General features: G+C 41.6%; 1 protein-coding gene across 1 annotated transcript in view; it reads left to right on the top strand.

Annotated features, from left to right (window-relative positions):
• Positions 1-20,333, top strand: part of ush2a (Usher syndrome 2A (autosomal recessive, mild)) — a 158,258-nt gene that overhangs the window by 123,845 nt on the left and 14,080 nt on the right. The window contains exons 69-77 of the mRNA XM_077519899.1: positions 478-661; positions 2,974-3,131; positions 5,783-5,941; positions 6,317-6,479; positions 7,541-7,758; positions 7,833-7,969; positions 18,766-18,847; positions 19,582-19,727; positions 19,992-20,333. Coding sequence (XP_077376025.1) covers positions 478-661; positions 2,974-3,131; positions 5,783-5,941; positions 6,317-6,479; positions 7,541-7,758; positions 7,833-7,969; positions 18,766-18,847; positions 19,582-19,727; positions 19,992-20,333 — 1,589 coding nt within the window. The remainder of the gene's footprint in view (positions 1-477; positions 662-2,973; positions 3,132-5,782; positions 5,942-6,316; positions 6,480-7,540; positions 7,759-7,832; positions 7,970-18,765; positions 18,848-19,581; positions 19,728-19,991) is intronic.

The following is a 20,333-nucleotide window of genomic DNA, read 5'->3' as shown; positions in this document are numbered from 1 at the left end:
GCTCACGGAGAATGATGTCTTGTCTGTTTCTGTCATTGAAACATGATGAATTGTTGCCTGTGTTGTTCAATAAACTGCACTTTGTGCATAATTAAATGTCACAGTCGAAGATATCAAATGCAAACCAAGTGGGGCCATTCTCAGTTAAAAATGATATCTGGCGGCACGAGCAAGCTTTTTATCGTGAGTGTCTAAAAGCATTTATTGAAGGGAATAACAATTTGCAGCAGTGGTGGGGTACCAAATTGTTACCATCGGCCCGACTTGCCATACAAAACTTATAAAGCACATGATGAAATTATGATAAACATCATATACTTTCTTATGAATATTTTTGGGTGATATGTTAAAGACTTTTTAAAACACCTCCTCTGATAATTTGTTTGTTTTTAGAACAACATATGATGGATCAAAAGCTCTCCAACGGCCCATCTCTGATCCCCAGCAACTCAATGTGCTTTTGTGTTCAACTTGTAGGTGTGTGGTCGAGGCCCAGACACGTGATAGTCAACACATCAGTGGTGGAGCTGTTCTGGGATCCGCCCGTCAGGCCCAATGGGCTGGTCTCCCGGTACAGACTGCGCAGAGGCGGTCACACTATTTTTACCGGGGACCACCGTGACCAGAATTATACCGACGCTGGACTCCTGCCAAACCGCAGGTACACGAGCACGTCTGAACATAAGCACGGCACCTGTAAAAACGCACTACACTTGTAGATTCATTGTTAATTAAATTCCACATTTGCATGCGTGTTTATGTGCATTCTTAGTCGGGGTGACCCTGCTTTAAAGGCTCCGCTGCTTTAATCGGCCCGTCCGTGTCTCCCTCTGAGGCCTGCACTCTATATATGTCTGTTTGTGCCATTTAATGTGCAAATATTTGACGTGCCAATGATGCAAACACACAAATCACAAATCTGATCTGACTTTTGCTTGCAGACAGCGGCGGAGTGTAGATTTTTATGTATTTGTTGATTTTCATTTAACCTTGATTAATCTGTGCCGCATTCCCAGAGGGATTTGCCGTTTTAATTATGGGGGTGTAAAGTGCTACCCTGGCTCCCTCCACCTGTTTTCCCCATCTTCTCTCTGTGTGGCTGGATGGATGGATGGATGGATGGATTATTGATGGATGGATTATTGATGGATGGATGGATACCGGATGGATACCGGATGGATGGATGGATGGATGGATACCGGATGGATACCGGATGGATGGATGGATGGATGGATGGATACCGGATGGATGGATGGATGGATGGATGGATGGATCAAATCTCAAATCCGGTATACGACGACTAATTTATAGGGATGTTTGATCCCATTATTTTCAGACACCAGTGCGATGACACAACTCTTGAGCAGTCACCGATACCAAGTACCAATACATTATTTTTTATGCATAAAATTTGCCCCCAAAAAACAATGACAGACCCCTATCCCGATGTATCCCAATATAGCATTTTCTATTAAAATTTCATGAAATTAATGGTAATGTTGTATCATTCTGATTTCTAATTTCCAGTTCTTGATCGTAAAACGGCTACAAGAGCGCGGCTGATTCTGGCATTGGGAACTGTCACGAGTACCGATAACTTGAAATAAAGCCAGGTATCGGCCTGATAGCGATTCACGGTATCAGTACTCGCCCATCCCTACTCATGTAGGCGTGCAACAGACAAAGAATTTAAGGACTGTGCGTGTGTGACGTTTAATTTTCTTTAATTCCAAACTGTCTGCCAGAAGGCATCCCCGTCCTGAACCCCTCCACTTCTACCCCCTTTCCTTCCCATCCTCTCGCTCTCACCTCATTCCCATCCACCACCTCCTTCTTTTCCCAATTTAGCCGCACAACGGAGAATTATACCGGGAGCGGCGGCCCCATTATCCAAGCAGACTCGCGTGTCCAGGCATGACTTTGTGCGCGTGCACGACTCTGCTCCAAGTGGCCATTGATTATTTATGACAATGTTGATTAGCTGTCACTTTGCTTGGGCACTCCAGGAAGTGTCTAAGATGACGTGAGAATTAACCTATTCCCTGTGGCGGGCCCCACAGGACACGCACACTAACACACGTGCATGCACAGCCGCAGTGAAACGGTTGCAATAGTCCATTTTTATTATTATTTTTATATATATATATATATATCATGGCGGTGTTTGCATTTAAGCAGATATCTTTCTGTGACGTGTTTAAATTTATGCTCATTCTTTCTTCATTTCCATCACTGATTGTCATGACACAGAGTGTATTTTTCTTTTCTTTTTTTTTAAAACGTCCATGCCAATATGAACATATTAGTCGCTTTAATACCTTTTTTTCCTGACAGGCTTCTAACCCTCCGTCGAGGTGCTAATGGCCTCCTGTTTAAAACGCTCAGCCCAGGAACAATAACCCAACGCCGCCACCTATTAATGCATGTGTGCCCGAGTTTATAGCAAATTAAAGGCTTTTAATGTTAAATGGCGGCTCACTTACACAGCTAATGTAGGCTTTCGCGGCAGCCAGCCGCACGCTCTTAAAAGGGAAATCTATCTTATGATGTTATGGCCGAGAGAGGTGGCGCGGAAGCCGGTAAGAGGCGGCGAGACAGATGGAAAAGTGCATGAGGTTGATGAAGAGAGGGGACGTTTATGTGATCGTGCTCTTGGAAAGTAAAGCTTTATTTACAATGCCCTTTTCAAGGGACGGACAATAGTAAGGGTGCCATAAGAAAAAACAACTAAGCCGGATAAAACATTTACCGTGAGAACAAGAGGGGCTCAAGAACAGAACTCTGAGGGACACCATCATGGAATTAAGTCAAAAAGGGCACGCGAAAATAAAGTATCTCACATGAGCGAATCCAACATAAAACAGCCACAGTTAAATAAAACATTTAAAATAAGAATGAAACATGTACTTTGTATATCAAAATTAATTGTTCTGTGTCAACACTTTTCCTAAATTCCAATCGTTTCCTCTTTAGGTACGTTTATGAACTGGAGGCCATCACAGGCGGCGGCGCTGGTTTGAGTGACAAATATGTTATAAAAACACCATACTCGTGCCCCACTGGGATCCCAGCCCCACACAATGTGACAGTCAGCGGCCCCCACTCCATCTCCTTGGCCTGGACCCCTCCTGGTGAGTAGCAGTCCAAACAGATGGATGGTCATTTTCACAGCGTCTTCATCAAAATGACATGCAGATTAGTCACCATTGTCACGGTGTTTAATGATATAATTAACTATGAAATACATATTTGTCTTATCATGACAGCTATGTGTGTGTATGAGGAAACATTGCTTAAGATGACACTTTGTATGGACACCATTATCGAATATCATTCAGGAAAACGTAAAAGGTCTGTAATGTTGCTGTGTCTGTTGACTAGAAAAAAAAAAGAAGGCAATATGATTTGATGAATTGAAATCAACTGTATAAATTATTCACTTTTTTTAATAATAGTGCTGGAGCAAACTATCATTTTAATTAATTAATCTGTTGGTTATTTTGTCGATGTATCAGATTTAAAGGGATACTTGACTCATTGACTATCGGCTATCCAGTCCTATATACAGGTCAGTGGTTGTGACCTACTTCCTCAGCACAGGTGATGTCATCATCAGTTGACAGCAAGTAGAAAAATGACTTTTTAAAGGTATTAATTGTACATGAAAAATAATGAAGTTACCAGATTAATTATAGACAAAATATGAAAATGGCTCAATGAGTCAAGTATCCCTTTAAGAAAATGTTTTAATTTCCAACCCATTATTCAAAAGCAGTGCATTTTTTTTTTCAAATTCACATTGGTCTGTAATAATAGAGAAAATAGGCAAAAACGTTGTTCATTGTTTCCCAAAGTAAAAACAGATGTTTGTCCATTCTTAATTTCAATCTGCTGTCATTGTGGACTAATGAAATCTGTTTACTGTCGGGAGGCTGAGGTTCTGAGGCTGTGGACCATTTTAGGTCTCTATATGCTCAATTATCAAAGGTAATTATTGATTAATTTGGTGTTCGATTAGTTGCTGATTCATTGTTGCACCTAATAATAATAATCATAATAGTAACATACATCACAGAACACTAAGCAGGGCATGTTTCCCATTTAATTACTTCTTACTCAGGTCAGACAAAACAAAATCCCAAAGTAGTTTACTAGTCACCTTCTGGCCTCTCAGGACCCGTGCGCGCATACACAGACTCACACACACACAGTAGCATACACTTTGGGCTGAGTTTCATGCTTATGGGCTAGTGATTGTCTGCCCTAACCCATCTATCGCCGCTCATTAAGGTCTCATTAGCATGATTTCCCATCTCGGAAACTGCTTATAGGGCCAACCAGCACAGACACTTCACTTTGTTGAGCTTGTGGCTTTGTGTGCAGTTTTGCTTGGGTATATTTCCAGTGTGTGTGCGTGCGCACATCACTGTGGAGATATTTCCATAGGCAGGTCTATTCTATTGTCATTATGGGTTGATTTTAAAGGTGAGGAAATATCGTCTGGGTTCTCACGCTTGGTTAACTCCGAGAGCCCAGTGTCTGGAGTGTCTCCGACGTGTGTGTGTGTGTCTGTGTGTGTGCGTGTCTCGCTCTCTGACAGTGTGCCTGTCTACGTGTACATACATACACATGTGTTTGCATCTTTATATGCATACTAACTGTCAAAGCGCCAACGTATGGCTATTAAAAGTGTGGTGGTGGATGTGTCGTGTACGAGTGTATAAGTATACGGCTGTGTTTTGAGAAATGACTTGAAAAAAATCACATGTCAGATTTATGTCGAGAAGATGGTGGCATTTTCATAAATATCCCTCAGTGTGCCAATATTAAAAGTCTATTGTAGCACAGGCAGAAGTGCAGAAGTGTGTGTTGTGCGTGTGCATATGGAAGTTGGTGGTGGGGGTGAATAATTGAAGTCTTTCATTTGTCCGGTAATCAGTTCATTCTCAAAAGATATCCAGAGTTCATGAATGTTGAATTACCCATCACAATACAGTTGGCCTGAATTATGTAAAAACCTCCAGGAAGATTATTAACAAAGTCTATAAGGTATGTGTGTTTCTGTATGTATTGGTATGTTTCTGTCTGGTTGTGTGCCCTCAGTTAGGGTTGCCAGTTTCCAGGACAAAATTTAAAGCAGACTTTGTATGGTCAAGTGGAAAAAATGTTTGTTTACTTTATCTGTAAACACGGGATTGAATTAGCTGTCGAATGTTTATTCTGGGCTTTGTATTTTTGGTGACTTCTTCAAAAGCTCTGCCTACATGTTATTCAGATTTTTATTCTCCTCACTTTTTTGCCAAAAAAGAACTCCAACATAATGCTTCTGATTCACACCGTTCAAATTTCAACTTGCTTCAAAAATTCACGCATTGCGGGGTATATCTTGTCTGATTCCACGTTACTTACACTACTCGCACAATTTGATGTTTAATGTCAACTTTTCCCCATTCATTTCCAATGGGACTGACATTGAACCTTTTCTAAGTCCCACTTTCCACTCCCACTTCTATTCATACAGCTGATCATCAGTACCAGCTCTGTGATACTGCTCAGTTCTTTTTATTCATTTATCTTTCAACTTCAATTAAAACTTTGTAATGTTCACATAATTTATCTTTCAATTTACTTCATAAGCATTCAGTTTAGCATTCAGCTATTGGCATTCAACTTTCAGCATTCCCACGCAATTTCTCCAGAAATTGCCCTTAGTCTAGTGGGATTATGAAATTGTATTGATGATAGTATTGATTGTGTATGTTTGTTAATTCCTTTTTCACAGCCCACTTCAACATTAGCCAGCCTGTAAATTACAACATCCTGTTGAACTCTGGAAGGGAAGGTGCCACAATGCATCCCACAGGCCAAGACCAGAACCTGACTGTGAAAGGTCTTCAACCTTTCACCACTTACTATGTCCGAGTGCAGGCCTGTCAGAATGGTAAGTGTAAGATAGCAAGTTGAAATTTGTCATCCACAAGCCATCTCAATACGATAATGTTAAATGATTTTTTTTGTTTTTGTTTAATCTGATTCAACATTTGAGACATTCTTTACTTAACATTATGAAATAAAAAAAAATCCATTGCCATTGCGCAATCTTGCATACAAATGTACACAGCTTTCTCAATAGTCAACTTAAACTCTTGACACACTTGCTAGTAGAGATTGAGGTCATTGTTCCTGTCGCAAAGCTCCTTGTTCTTGTGCTTGGAGAAAGCTCTGGACAACTCTTGACTGTATATTTGGGATTATTGACTTCATAGTGTGACCTTTTCAGAAATGTCACAAAACTGTCATGTTCTGTCCCGTGTAGGGGGATGCGGTGTAGGAGAGGGCGTGTATGTTCGGACTTTAGAAACTGCGCCAGAACATCTTTCGCCACCCTCAGTCAAAGCAGCTGGTGCAAGTTTCCTGGAGATCCGTTGGTCTCCCCCCAAAAAGCCCAACGGAATCATCATATCTTACCATATATACAGGTAACGTGCAAAAAATACAACATTATATTTACATCATATTTTAACTCATTCATTCCCAGCCATTTTCACTGAAGCAACCCCCTTCGCTCTGCTTTACTGGATTTTAACTGAATATTGTGTTCTATTGCTATAAAAACATGGAACCTACCAAAAGAAAGATTAGAGACTCTTCTTTCATCAGGAAAAAAAAGTACATTTGTTTCTGTTTCCGTTTCGCAGCAAGCTAATTTTAATCATTATTATTCACAAACCTGTTTAAAACACTGGGGAAAAGATCTTGTTGCAACATGGCCCTGGTTGATCTCTTATACTCTGCTGCCAACTGCTGGCCATTTTTGTTTTTTGCAATAACTACCATTGTTTTAAGCGGCCTCTTCAAGTCAGAGGCTGTATCAAACCCTTCTCTATGCACTAGCATATAAAAAACGTATAAACACGTGTTTGGGACCATGGCAATATTTAAAATAGAACGTTTTTACATGTTTTTGGGAGCAAATGAGTTAATGACGGCAGGTGGAAACTCCACCAAGTGTAACAGCACAGTTCAAAGTTCCCTTTACAAGTGTGTCACACATGCTTCATAAAGACAAACATGTAGTGCAGATTAGCCTCAAAAGTTTTCGGAGAGATTTATCTTCAAGCAGAGCCATCTCTTATGTGCGCGCATGTGCTACCGTGTGTGTTTTGAGTCCCATCGAAGGTCGCGCTCTGCTTGTTGACCAAAGAGTGTGTGATCTGGATGCAGGGTCAGATTGGACTAAGCCCTTTAAATCCTCAGGAAACACACATTAGCATAGAAGCATGCATACGCACTCTGACACACCTGGCGGGATGAGACATAGACCATTTCTATAAATGAGGAAAAAAAAAAAAAAAAAAGACACTTTGAAGGACTTTTACTACATATCTTTATTCACCATGGGGAAAATTAATGAAATTAAAAAATGGCATTGCTATAGTCAAGTAAAAATCAAAAATATCCTCAAATCATGCTGCTTCATATAGTCTGGTCAGATTTAGTATGTACTTCTTACCTGCTCTACCTTCAAATGACGCCGTAGGTCCCCAATGGAAACAGAGGAGGAACTGCTGGTTTTCATCTGGTCCAGTGGACCACTCGAGTTTTTCGATGCCAGCCCCTCCTTGCAGCCCTTCACCTACTACCAATACAGGCTCCGTGCCCACAACTCTAAGGGCTCGGTTCTGAGCCAGCGGACGATAGCTCGGACCCTGTCAGCCGAGCCAAGAGATATGACCCTTCCCACTGCCACACCCACTGGTGAGTTGTATGAAACCTTTTTTAATTAACCCTGTTTGATTTTGCATGCGATGAGTCCTGCATGTCGTGCACAGGTGCATACTCTATCCATCTGAAATGGAGTGGACCAAAACAGCCCAACGGTGTCATTTCTCACTATAAACTGCTTTACAAGAAGCACCAGCTGGACCCGACATTCAACTCACCTGCAGTGATTGCACTCACTGTGGAGGTAAAAGTGCACACATGCGTGCGTTTAAAGACATTCGCACTCAGAAATGCTTTCTTTTAAACACTCAATACTGAGAGTACCTCTGTTCAATATGTAAGATGTACACTTGACTAGGCACATTAATTCATGAAAGGACTATATAAAACTCAACGTGCATGTGTACCAAATAATTCAAGTTTGTGTGTACATTGCAGATGACAAGGTCCAAATCAAAAAGCCCAAAAATGGTTGTTAGAATACATAATGACGGTATAAGAAAAGAGGAACAATGTCAGTCTAGAAGTAAAAGAGGCGTGTAGGCGCAAGAGAGGGGTGAGGCAAGGTGATAGATCAGCGGAAAGAGGGAAGAGAGTGAATGGAGGATGAGAGATACAAGTACAGATCTATATTCTGTCCAAACGCGTGGCCTCTTCCTCCTTGCTGACCTTTGGCTTGTCACTCATAATTAATACAAGATGTAAATGGAGACCTTTCACCTTCTCATTGATATGGAACACTCTGTTTGTGCGCGCGTGTATGTGTGTGGGCGGGAGGCTCATTGACATGGCATAGACTTATTTTGGTGGCAGTCATTTGTCACGCACCTGCCTTCGGCGCAGATGCTCGGCTTTTGCACAAACACGCAGAGAGAGTGGCAATGAGAATTGTACGCAAAGTAGATTAAGCTGTGATTTTAACATACTTTGTTGGTTATAAAGTGGCATTCAGGACTAATGAGAAGTTTTAGGACGCCACTTGGAGTTTATGAGGAGGTTTGGATTTTAGTCAATGGCCGGCACGCTGATATGGTAGTATTTAATAATGTAACTTTCTATTCACATACCTCAATTTGTTGCTTGCACACCAGCGTCCATTTGAAGCTATGTGTATTTGTGTGTGTGTGTGTGTATTGATCTCGAGCTGTGTTGGGAACTTTGCTCTGTGCCAGCCTGGCTGATTAATGGGGTCGTCATGGCAATCGGACGGAATGAGGGAACGGAGCGCAGGCGGCCTGCTTTTGCTAGACCCCGACACGCTGCTTGTCTCACACACACACAGACACACGTGCAATCTCACAACACACGTTTTCTCTTGCAACTCAGTGACAGACGTGTTAGTCACTCGGACAAGGCTGTCGGCCTTATTTACTTGCGTTCTGGCTCTGTTTTTTTCTTTCCTCTCTTAGGTAGGTCCCATTTAACATAATGCTCTTATCTCCAGTGAGGGAGTTATGGTTAACCTGTTATATAGAAGGATTACACAATAACAACTCAAGCAATAATTTGTCGTCACTTTTTCATGAATTTTGATAGATATAGTAGGGGTATCAAAATTAGGTGTTCATTTTGAGTTAATTTATAGTTCCTTTAATGCCACTATTTTTTATTTTTTTTATTTTTTAAACGCAATTAATGACCACCCCTTACTTAGAAAGACTGTACTGGAGAAATTGCAGTCACAACGCAGCAGACACGTCCACGTCAAAATTTAGCAGTGATAAATGTAATAATATTGCATATATTTGTGGAGACTGGGGTCAAGTTGTATTTTACAGTTTTAAAAATGTGCAGAATTTCACATTACTTCAAGTTAAAGACTAGATGGCTCTTAATATGAAACGAAAAATGCACTGAGCTGTCAGCGTCTTACAAATGCAATTATGCCATCTAGTGGCAGAGAAATGACCTCCACAAAAATCAATATTGCACTTGTTTTTGTTTGGGGTTTTTTGTCGTACAGTACATCTTTTTTTTATTTTAACTCAATTTTATGAATTATGATGAAATTACTTTATCAATGACTAAAAGATGCAGCCATATTTCTTAGTTTAACATTTTGTTTCCACTTTTATATGAACAAGAATATGACAACTTAGAAAAAAAAATATTTTATTTTACATTTTATTGTCCAATTATAATAGATATAAAATTAATGGTTAATTGTGAGTTAACTATTGAAGTCATGCGATTAATTACGATTAAAAATGTTAACCGCCTGAGGATTGCTTACAAATTTAGTGGGCGTGTTGACATGACAAGACTTACCTGAACTGGCTTCTCTCGATATGATGAAGCAATCATCTTCACAATCTGGTTTCCATATCATGTAAAATCAAGCTGTCACGACCTGCCCCAAAGTGAAAGGTAGGCTCAGGAACAACAACTCAGCATATTTAATGGCTGCCTCGCGAGTCCGAAGAGACGCACGGGCTTGGGTTTGTTCAGCCTTGGCGGAGGTCTAGGCTCTACTGCGTGCCATTCTGCTTCTTCCCAAGATTTTCTTCCTCCTTTTTTTTATAGTTAATTTCCACACTAGAACGATTCTCATTACTCAGGTTTATTTTTGCTTGATCACCACATTCTGAGAGTGGACTTTAGAGGACAAAAGTCGCACATTTGTTTAGCGGAGCTCGCTTCAGGCCCCACGCTGCCCTCACTGTCTTTCTTCATTTTACTTCTCTGCCTGTCAGACTTTTTCTTTTGCATTCACTACAGTGATCTTTTTTTTTTCCTTCCTTCCAGCTCCGCCACCTTCTCATTTCTGTCCTTTTGGCTGTCGTTCCCTCCCTTTATCTCCTCTTTACTGTCCCGTCCTTTATATCCCTCCCTCCCTCGGCTCCTCCAGATGTTTCACTCTGGCCCTCGGGACCCCTGGGGAAAGGAGACCGTGTGTATGTATGTGTGAATTTGCGCTGACTTTTCTGTGGATTAACTCCATGCGGTTATGGCTTCCCGTGTGCATGGATTACATCTTTTTTTTGCATGTGTTTGTGCATCAGTATGTGAATGTGTCTCTCTCTGTATGTGTGCCGTATTAATACATGCCATTGATCAGAGCAGGACCCCTGACAGTCATCATCCCTGAGAACCATCTGGCCGACGCCTGACGCTCCCTCACCCAAACACAAGCTGACACCCTATTAATCTGCTAGCGGCATGCATACATTCATACATACATACCGTGTGTACGTGTGTGTTTGCGTGTCCGTGGAAGACATTGTTTAATGTGGATGTTAGAGATTAAGTGAAAGTGTATGCGCTTACACTTTCGCCACGCACCTGCCTCTGCGCGCTCGCGCGTCCGTCCGTCCGTGTATGCGCCCCGCGCACACGCATGCATACGTGCACACACATCATCCGCCAACAACAGCCGGTGCGGAAGGGAGCTGAAGGGTGCTTGGAAATTAAGGTTATTACACAAATTGAGCCATATGGTCTAAATATTTCAGAGCTGAAATTTACTAGGCAATAAAAATGGCCCCTACCTCGGTAATGGTGTAAATTACAGCTTAACCACCAGCGCTAATGATGTCCTTCTGTACGCCCCGTAACCAACCGTACATGAAGGACACATTGTTTAAAAAACACCCCAGGAAAGGCAGTGGAGAGAGAGGGAGGGATGGGAAAGGGGCAGGAAGGAAGTGGTGATGTCAGGGGGGAAGGAAGAGGTGAGGAGAGCAGGAAAGAAATGACAGTGGCCATGGAAGTGGAATTGGGAAAGAAAAGAGGAAGAGATTGATGGAGGGAGCCGAGTCAGAGAGAGAGCAAGCAGCATGTTTACAATCTGTTAGTTTACCATTAAGGGCCCATCAGAGAGCACGGGCCAGCCAGCCAACTGTGTTTCAAGCCAACATGAGCTTTCAGATATGGCACGTGTGCACTTAATCATACGCACTTGGAAGATGCGGAATATGTGGCAGCTAAACAAATGATAGCTGTAAACATATGCCATAACCTGAGTACAAGCACACAGGATTACTTAAGCATGGCAAATGCTGCTCTGTGTGTCAGTATGACGACCATGTGGATGAATTGGGTGAGTCGCTTGCAACCAGGAGGTTTAACGTAGCATAAAGCCGGGGTTAGTGAGTATCGGCCGATTATGGCTCTTGAAACATTGGCCAAAATCATCAGCCAAACTTGAACCATTTACAAGTGTTGTGCACAAGTAACATTGATCTTATTATTTCCATCCATTTTCTCAGCGGCGTACTCCTCACAAGGGTCGCGGGGGGTGCTGGAGCCTACCAGCTGGCTTCGGACAGTAGCCGGGGTACACCCCGAACTGGTTGCAAGCCAATTGTAGAGCACACAGACGAATAATCATCCACACTCATAAGCACACCTAGAGACTCTGGAGAAGCCAGAGAAGACCCACACAGGTACGGGGAGAACATGCAAACTCCACCCAGAAGCCACCAGAGGCGAAGGTGCTAACCAGTCAGCCACCGTGCCACCCAATCTTATTATTTACTATACAGAATTCTATACTATAACTTTGAATCTTTGAACATATGTCATGAAATTTAAGGTGGCCTTGTCATTCAAACCAAAGTCACATTTAATTTTCACAAGCAATGCTTAGATGAGCAATGCAAGTGCAAGGATGTCACTATTTTACACACAACCATGGTCATTGTTTGTTTAAACAAGTAAAAACAGAGTGCAACATAAATCAAACACAAATGTGTTAAATTTGACACACATTCAACTATTTTGTGTTTCATTATGTTGATATATTTAGTTTTATTTCATTTTATTAGGGATTTTTTATGTCACTTTTAATTTATCAATTATATATATTTTTAATTGACCAATTATTCATTATTCTGTATTTTTACCTGCCAAAAATAGTCATCTGCCTAGAAAAAAAAATAACAATAAAATAATCCATGTCGGTTGGGCCTAGTAGTAAGTGAGTAGTAACAATTTACTTTAGTTAGACAGATAAGAAACCATCAGTCGCCTTCCATTCATTGTCTTAGGTGCCTACAGAAATGTTCACTTGTTGCGTTTAACCCTCTAAACCTTTGCTGATACCGACGTCCGCTAAGGTGCAGAAGCATGCAGGCTAGCTTCAGGAATTAGAATGACCAGACTTTGCCCTTGCTTTAACGAGCCACGGACAGAAAGGAGTGGAGAGAAGAGGTGGCACGGCGAGAGAGGAGAGCGATGAGGAGGATGAAGACAGGTGAAGAGAGAAGAAGGGATAAGAGGTCTTGCACGCAGAGTTCATTAGGGCCGCCGGCCTATCAGACCCCTTCGTTAGAGGTCTTCAACTGTGATTGGAGGGCTCTCAGCGTTTTGCATAAGCAGCCAAATAATCAGGCTGCTCCTCTTCGCGGCAATCTCCATCTTCTTATGTTGTCTCCAACTCCTCCCTCTGCAGCCATGCATTCCCGTCTGGCGTTTCTATACCTCACTTCCAAATAACGGTTGTTATGTCTTTCTCCTCTTCCATACCGCTCACACTCATGCAAGTGATAATTTCTCAAGAGAGGTTTTATACGGCTTCTTCCTCCGGCTCGTCTGCTCTCTCTTACTCCCGGTAATAACAGGGTTGTGCGTTATTGTGTCTTTTGTGAAGAGCCGACGGCAGCCAGTGAGCTGCCCCTCCACTTGTCCTAATGGCAGCCACAATATGATGGTCATCACTTCAAAGTGTGAGAGCGTGTTTGTTTTTTTTTGAAGAAGCTGCTACGTCTGGAGGAGTCTTCCTTGTCTCTCAGCACGGACATGAAGACAGACGGTCTTTTGTTTTTGTGCTTGGTGGTATACATGGAGTGGTCAGTTAGTTTGTTTTATGTCAAGCAAGTAGTGAAGGGAAGTGGCTGAGGAATAAAAGATGGATGGAAGTTAATAGTAATACCCTAATGGTTAACATTTTTTAATTAGATTAGAATTGCCATGATGTATATTATAGTCCCTGTGAAGAAACAAGAGTATGACCAGGATTTGGTATTGGGCTGTTTTGTCTACCGGGGTTTCTTGTCACCACTATGCCAGTCAAAGTCCACAACCAATTAATTCTATGGATTTTGAATGACCCAATATGTTTAAGGTAGTTGGCGTCAAATTACTTTCAGAATTTTTCATAATGTTTCATGAAAGTCTTGCATGATGCAATTGAAGAACCCAATTGCATTGGCTGTGCTCATTATCACTTTGCAGATTTTTGTAGTTCAATCTTACGAGTAATTTTTATTTCGGAACTTGCATTTGCATTTTCTTTGTTCTATGTTCAAGTTATAAGAAAAGTTTATGACAACCCCTAACCCGTCAAATTGCTGCTTTGTTGTTATTGCCCTTGGTTGGAAATGGAAATGAAAAAAAACATTTCACTTAAATTTTCTGTTCAACAAGTACAAAATGATTTGCCTTTGTGTGTGAGTCGTGTATCACATTTTTTGTTTGTGTGGCTTTTTGTGGCACTTACTACTAAACATTAACCTGGCAATAACCAGATGGATATGCGCTTCACTCAAGTTGGAGTTCTCCGCAATATCCATCTGGTACCTCTCCACAGTAATTTGGTCAGGAAAAGGCGGGGCATTCTGGACAATAATTCGAGCTGATTGGATGATGCGTCATTCTACACGTTTGTTTTAACCAATCACGGCCATTGGTAAAAATTTCATTTTTGTTCTTACCGAAGAAAATGAAATGTACGAAGCGCCTCTCGCTGTTCAACATTCAACAAGGAAACGGTGAGTCATTCTGCGAGAACATAATTAATTGCAGCGTCTTAAGACTAACAGAATGTTAGAATGAATAATTTTCTACACGAAGTCATGGTTTTCTAATGCCGTTGTTTTGGAACCTTGGAATATTTTATTTTGAAATTCGAATAAATCCAAAGCCCGGTAGCATTACAGCATATTGTAGCATATTGTGTTAAACCTACTTCATGCGACTTAGTGGATATTGGAAAACCATCCCTCCTATCTTACCAGACTTGCTTTGACTGGTCTTTAACCACATGCCAAAAGCAAACAGACAGAGTCAGAATAGCATGTCCACTCTGAATATGGTGTTCCCGAGGTCGGGAGCCGCCAAAGCTAATCATGGCTGTCGGTGTGAAGTGGGTATGCCTGGCCCAGACCCCTGCAGCCCCTCGCTACCTCCGTGCTGGCCACCAACCCAACACATGCCTAATGGCACTCTTTGGGTCTGGTCGTATGTGTGTGTGTGTGTGTCACAGTTTGTCTAACTCACACTGACTAGTGGGGACACCCATGCAGGGCATTTGCAAACATACATGGGGCAATTGTTCCAGCAGCATCGAATTAGGCATGCAGAAATAAATGTACGCACACGTGTGGTAGAAAGCTTGCCAGCTTGGCATGGGGCACGAAAGAGCAGCATGCAGTGCTCTGGCTCACCTCAGAAACCTCCAAAAACAATTACAGCTCACCCAGCACCGCTCAGGCCACAGCTTGTACTAATAGACCCGGCTCCAGGACGCGGTTGAATTCAAGTCCGACGCGATCCGTGCCTGCGCTTTGCCACGCAGACGGTGACGTGCGACACATGAGAAGAGGCGGGCCAGCGTGGTGCTTTGTTATCTCTCCGGGACTTAATATAATGGAGCGGGGAGGGCAGAGGTGGCCTGTGGAGCGGGACATACCCGAGGCCCACCGGTTGGTCCACATTCACCATTCATTAGACACGGCTCTCTCATGTATGATCACTCACTTGACTGTTACCTGTGCACGCGTGTCAGGGAGGGAGACAAAGAGCGAGCGCACATGCGAGCGCGTGGCCATATGCTAATGTTGCTCTGTCCCCGTGTCTCTGCAGGGCCCGGTGCTGGGGCTTTTGTGAGATAATCAGCATAATTCTTTTGACAAATACACATGGTTACTCTTAATTAGTATCACACACTGGTCCCCCCGGCTGCACCATGCCTCTCCACCTGAATATCATACACACGCAGAGATGTGCACTTTTGGAGACAAATGCAAAAACAAGATGCATGCAGATGATGGCTTGTTAGACTTTAGCCTATATGCACACACATTTATTTAAGTCTTCTTTTTATGCGCCACCATTCTATGTTCTCTCGTTTTACACTTAATGCACTTTAACCCACGCCCCATCGCCCGCCTTGGTCATGATTAACTGGAGGTTGTGGTCATTTCCACATGCATGTGCTTTTGCACATTGATTTTTAGGTTAACCTGAACCTTTCTTTTCATATCTCACACCGAAGGGAGTCCGGTTTTCTTCACATTGGCCTGCGACCTTTGATTATAATTACCATAACTGGAACTCACTTTATACATGTGATTATATAGTATGCTGTTGAACCTCTTTCGTTGGCCGTAATCCATTTGGTCAAAGCACAATTTCCGATACAAAATAATGGCAATAGAGTCTGGTCCCAGGCAAGGTTATTATCAAGGAAAAGTAACAATATAAATATAACTTAATTAAAAAAAAAAAAAAAAAAAAAAAAAAAAACATTTCTGTTAACGAAAGAAAATAAAAAATGCTTTTAAAAATAACTAAAACTATATTTTGATATTTTAACAGATTCACTGCCAGCCCAGCAAAAATTGACGTTTTTTTTTCCCGTCAATGGCAGTGAATGAGTTAATCAAAACTATAATTATAATAAAATTGTCTTGTTTTCATCATTGTCACTTAACATCATGAGTTTTTTTGGGTGGTCTTAAATGTGTTCATTTTGGTGGTGTTCTATGTCTGTACAGAAGAAGTAAAGTTTTAAGGTCGTTTGACAATTGTAGCTTATTTTACAATACTTTATTTTTTTCATCTTGCACTCAACAAACACTACATATATTTAAAAGAAAACTAAAGCTAACACTAAAATTAATAAAATCTCATTTAAAGTGAAGCATTTAAAAAAAAAAAATAACTTCAGACCAATACCAGTACAAATAATCAACTCGACTAGTCATTGATACCGATACCAAGCACTGATACCACTTTTTCGCATGTAAAATTGACCCCCCCCCAATCCCCCCCGCCCCCCAAAAAAAACAAACAAAAAAAAACAATGACAGAATCTTTTAATGTAAGACCCATATATCCTATGACAGCATTTTTTCTTAAAATTGCAAGAAATGAATGTTAATTTTCTATTGTTCTCAAATCTAAGAGGTAGTTTCTGATCGTGAAGTAGCCACAAGCAAACAGCTGATACTGGCTGACGCGATGGTGATATCTTTAACCAAGGCCTGGTATTGGCCAGATACGATACCGGTTATCAGTACTTGTCCATCCCTAGATAAATCCTAAACTGCCAATATGTGTTTTAAGTTTAAAACATAAATATTCCAAAAATATTTGCACAGCTATGTTTTCATAAACTGCCAATCCGGTTTATGTTTCTCAATGAAAGAACATGTTTCATGGCAAATTTCCTTCCACTGAGTAAAACACAAGCGAATTTGTGAACAGCAAATGGCTAACTAGTGAGCGTTTACTATAGCACTATAACATGTTTACGCAACAGGAAACTGCAAATTGCATACATGCAGCAGCACTATATTAAATCTCTAACGAGGTGAACCTCCTTTGTGTTGCCCTTCACAGCACAGTTCCGTTCGTCATCAGCTTACTTTCTTGTCGCTGTTGCCCACCTCCAACTTTGTGTTACCTCATCTTGTTGATTTCTTCAAGTGTTTGCGTCCGTGTGCGCTGGGGACAAATTGTTATGAAGGGGGCTGTTAATGGAATGTAATAGCAGTGCGCTTCCGTGTTAAAGCGTTTGATTACAGCCTGCTCGTGTGTGCGTGAGCAGTTAGCGGGCTGATGTGCTCAATTTCCCCGCGCGTGCGCGCGGCGAGGAGGCCGTTAATGCGGTGCGTTCCGGCGATAAAGTGTTTGAATGTATTGCCATCTAGAGGCGTGTAGCAGAGTCTCTGTGCTCCTATAAAAGCTGCCAGCGCCAGATGCTGCTATTGACAATGTGCATATGTTAAGCGCTTTATAGGCCACATGCCTCACATATTTCACTGGCTTTTAAGGTGGAGAGATCTCTCATTCGCGCTCACTTAATCCGTCTCTCCCTTTTGTAACATCTATCTCTCTCTCACCTCTTATCGGCTCACTCGTTCCGTCTCCCTCCCTCCGTCTGTCGCTCCACTTTTTTATTTGCTTCACCTGTTATTTACCTACTCACCTATTACCTTTTTTTCCATCACTCTTGCCTAATTCCCTGCCCTCTATATCATTACTTATGTACTTTGTTTTATTTGTCTTTTCACGTTCCTCCCTCTGTCTTTTCCGCGGCGTGATTTGCAGGAGGATTTAGCTTGCGTCTAGCGGTGTCCAGGGATTTATTAATCCTATTTCGCTGCGTATGACAAACATGCTGGCTGGCAGACATGGAGACAGTCGAGACATGCATTGGGCTCATTGTTCAGGCACTTCATCCTTGGTGCCACGCCACGCTGATTTGTCTGGGTTCTCCTTTGATTCCGTTTGAATCGGAGCCATTTGGATCCCTCGCCGCATAGAATTGGCCTAACGGTTAATCTGTTTATGTGGAAGCCTGAGGAGAGAGTTGTTTGTTGTTGTCTTTTTTTTTTTTAATTACAGATTGAACATATGAAAAATGATTTCTCATACGGAAGTTGCTTTCGATCTCACATGTTTTAAGTGTTACCATCTCATCCTGCTTCAGACAACAATGCGTCCCTTATCAATTAGTAAATGATGTTACAAACACGCTGTCGCAGTGAGTGCCAGATTTTGGGGCCGGGTCCCGTTGCCTAAAGCTACTGGCAGACACACTGTGTTTCTGTTTGTTTGAGAGAGAGAGGATGCACGTGTGATACAAACACTCAGCAGGCTTTGAACGCAGCCTTAAGGGACGGCCGTCTGCCAGTCTGTGGCTGCCACTTCCTCCTCGTTCAGTATGTTGTAATGTCGATATCGCAAATTCCCATGACACGATATTTTAGCTTGTCATTGTTTCAGTCTTTCCTTGGTATGCAAAAATATTTGCACTTTGTTTGCATGACTATGACAGTCTGCTTATGTTTTTTTCACCATTTTCATCTTCAGGGTTTAGCCCTCGAAGCAACCATCTTTGGCCTGGAGCCCTACAGCGAGTATAGGCTACAAGTGGAAGCCGTAAATGACGCAGGTTTGTGACTGTAAAATTGCTAAAAACTAGGGGAGTCATAATTAGTGCATTAATTTTGAGATAATTTAACGTGCGATTAATTACTGCCCCTTACTTTGAAAACCTGTTGGTGGGAATTCCAGTTGCAACACAGCAGACACATCCAGGTCCAAATTTAGCAGTCATAAATGTAATAATTATGCATATATTTGTGGAGACTTGGTCAAGTTATATTTCAAAATTTTAAAAATGAGCAGAATTTCACATTATTTCATGTTAAAGATTAAATAGCTTTTAATATGAAAAGAAAAATGCACTGATCTGCTGTCACCAGCGTCTTACAAATGCGATTATGCCATCTAGTGGCAGAAAAATAACATCTACACAAATCAATATCATAATCATTTTTTACAGTACAGTACATTTTATAATTTTAACTGAATTTTAAGAATTATAAAATTACTGTATCAATAACTAAAAGATGCGGCCATCTTTCTATTAATTTAACATTTTTTCCGCTTATGTTAAGAGTATGAAAAGTTATAAAACATGTTTTATTGTACATTTAGAACAAATATAAAATTTCTGATTAATTGCGTTAACTATTGAAGTCATGCAATTAATTCCGATTAAAAAAATGTAATCGCCTGACACCCCTACTAAAAACATTCCGTTTTTGTTTTTTTTGTTGTTTTTTTTAAGTGTTTTATTTTTATTTTTATTTTTTATTTTTTTATTTTTTTTTAACCCCTTAGGCAGTGTGTCAAGTCAGTGGGTTGGCACAAGGACCCTGGAGGCTTCTCCTGCTGGACTGGCTAACTTCAGTGTGGAGCATAAAGAGCAGGGCAGATCATTGCTGCTCAGTTGGGATTCACCGAGTTCTCCAAATGGAGTCATCACGGTATATACTGCTAAATAATAATAGACAACCAAATTGACCAGGCATACTCAACATACATGATATAGTTTTGAATCAAGTTGATGACAATTGTTTAGATCTAACTTAAATGTTTTTATCAATATAATTATAGTTGACACACTGATTTTGTGCCAGAGAATCTCCTGGTTTCCTTGCAATTTCTAAATCTATGGCAACACACTAGTTGACTTGCACCAGTTTCGTCAATCTTTTTGATAAACCTCTCTGCTTTCTCTTCTCTATCAGATGTACAATTTGTACAGCGAGGGCAACCTGGAGTTCAGCGGGCTCTCGCGCAACTTCCTGCTTCGGCGCTTGGAGCCTTGGACGGCGTACACGCTGACTCTTGAAGCTTGCACGTCGGCGGGGTGCACGTGTAGCCCCCCTCAGCGCGTCACCACTGCTGCCGCTGCACCTGCCTCGCAGCCCCCTCCCGCACCCCTTTCCGTCGGTTCAGACCACGTTTGGCTCACCTGGGAACCTCCCGCTCAGCCGAACGGGCCCATCGGCGAGTACTACTTGCTGGGGAGAAGTGTGGATAAGGTGGGGAGGGGAAGAAGTAGAGAGGAGGATGCTCAAAGAGAGAAA

Source organism: Festucalex cinctus, chromosome 4 (genome assembly GCF_051991245.1).
Source record: "Festucalex cinctus isolate MCC-2025b chromosome 4, RoL_Fcin_1.0, whole genome shotgun sequence".
In the NCBI taxonomy this organism is placed as follows: Eukaryota; Metazoa; Chordata; class Actinopteri; order Syngnathiformes; family Syngnathidae; genus Festucalex; species Festucalex cinctus.
The sequence above is the reverse complement of the archived record's forward strand: the minus strand, read 5'-3'. Positions and strand labels throughout refer to the sequence as shown.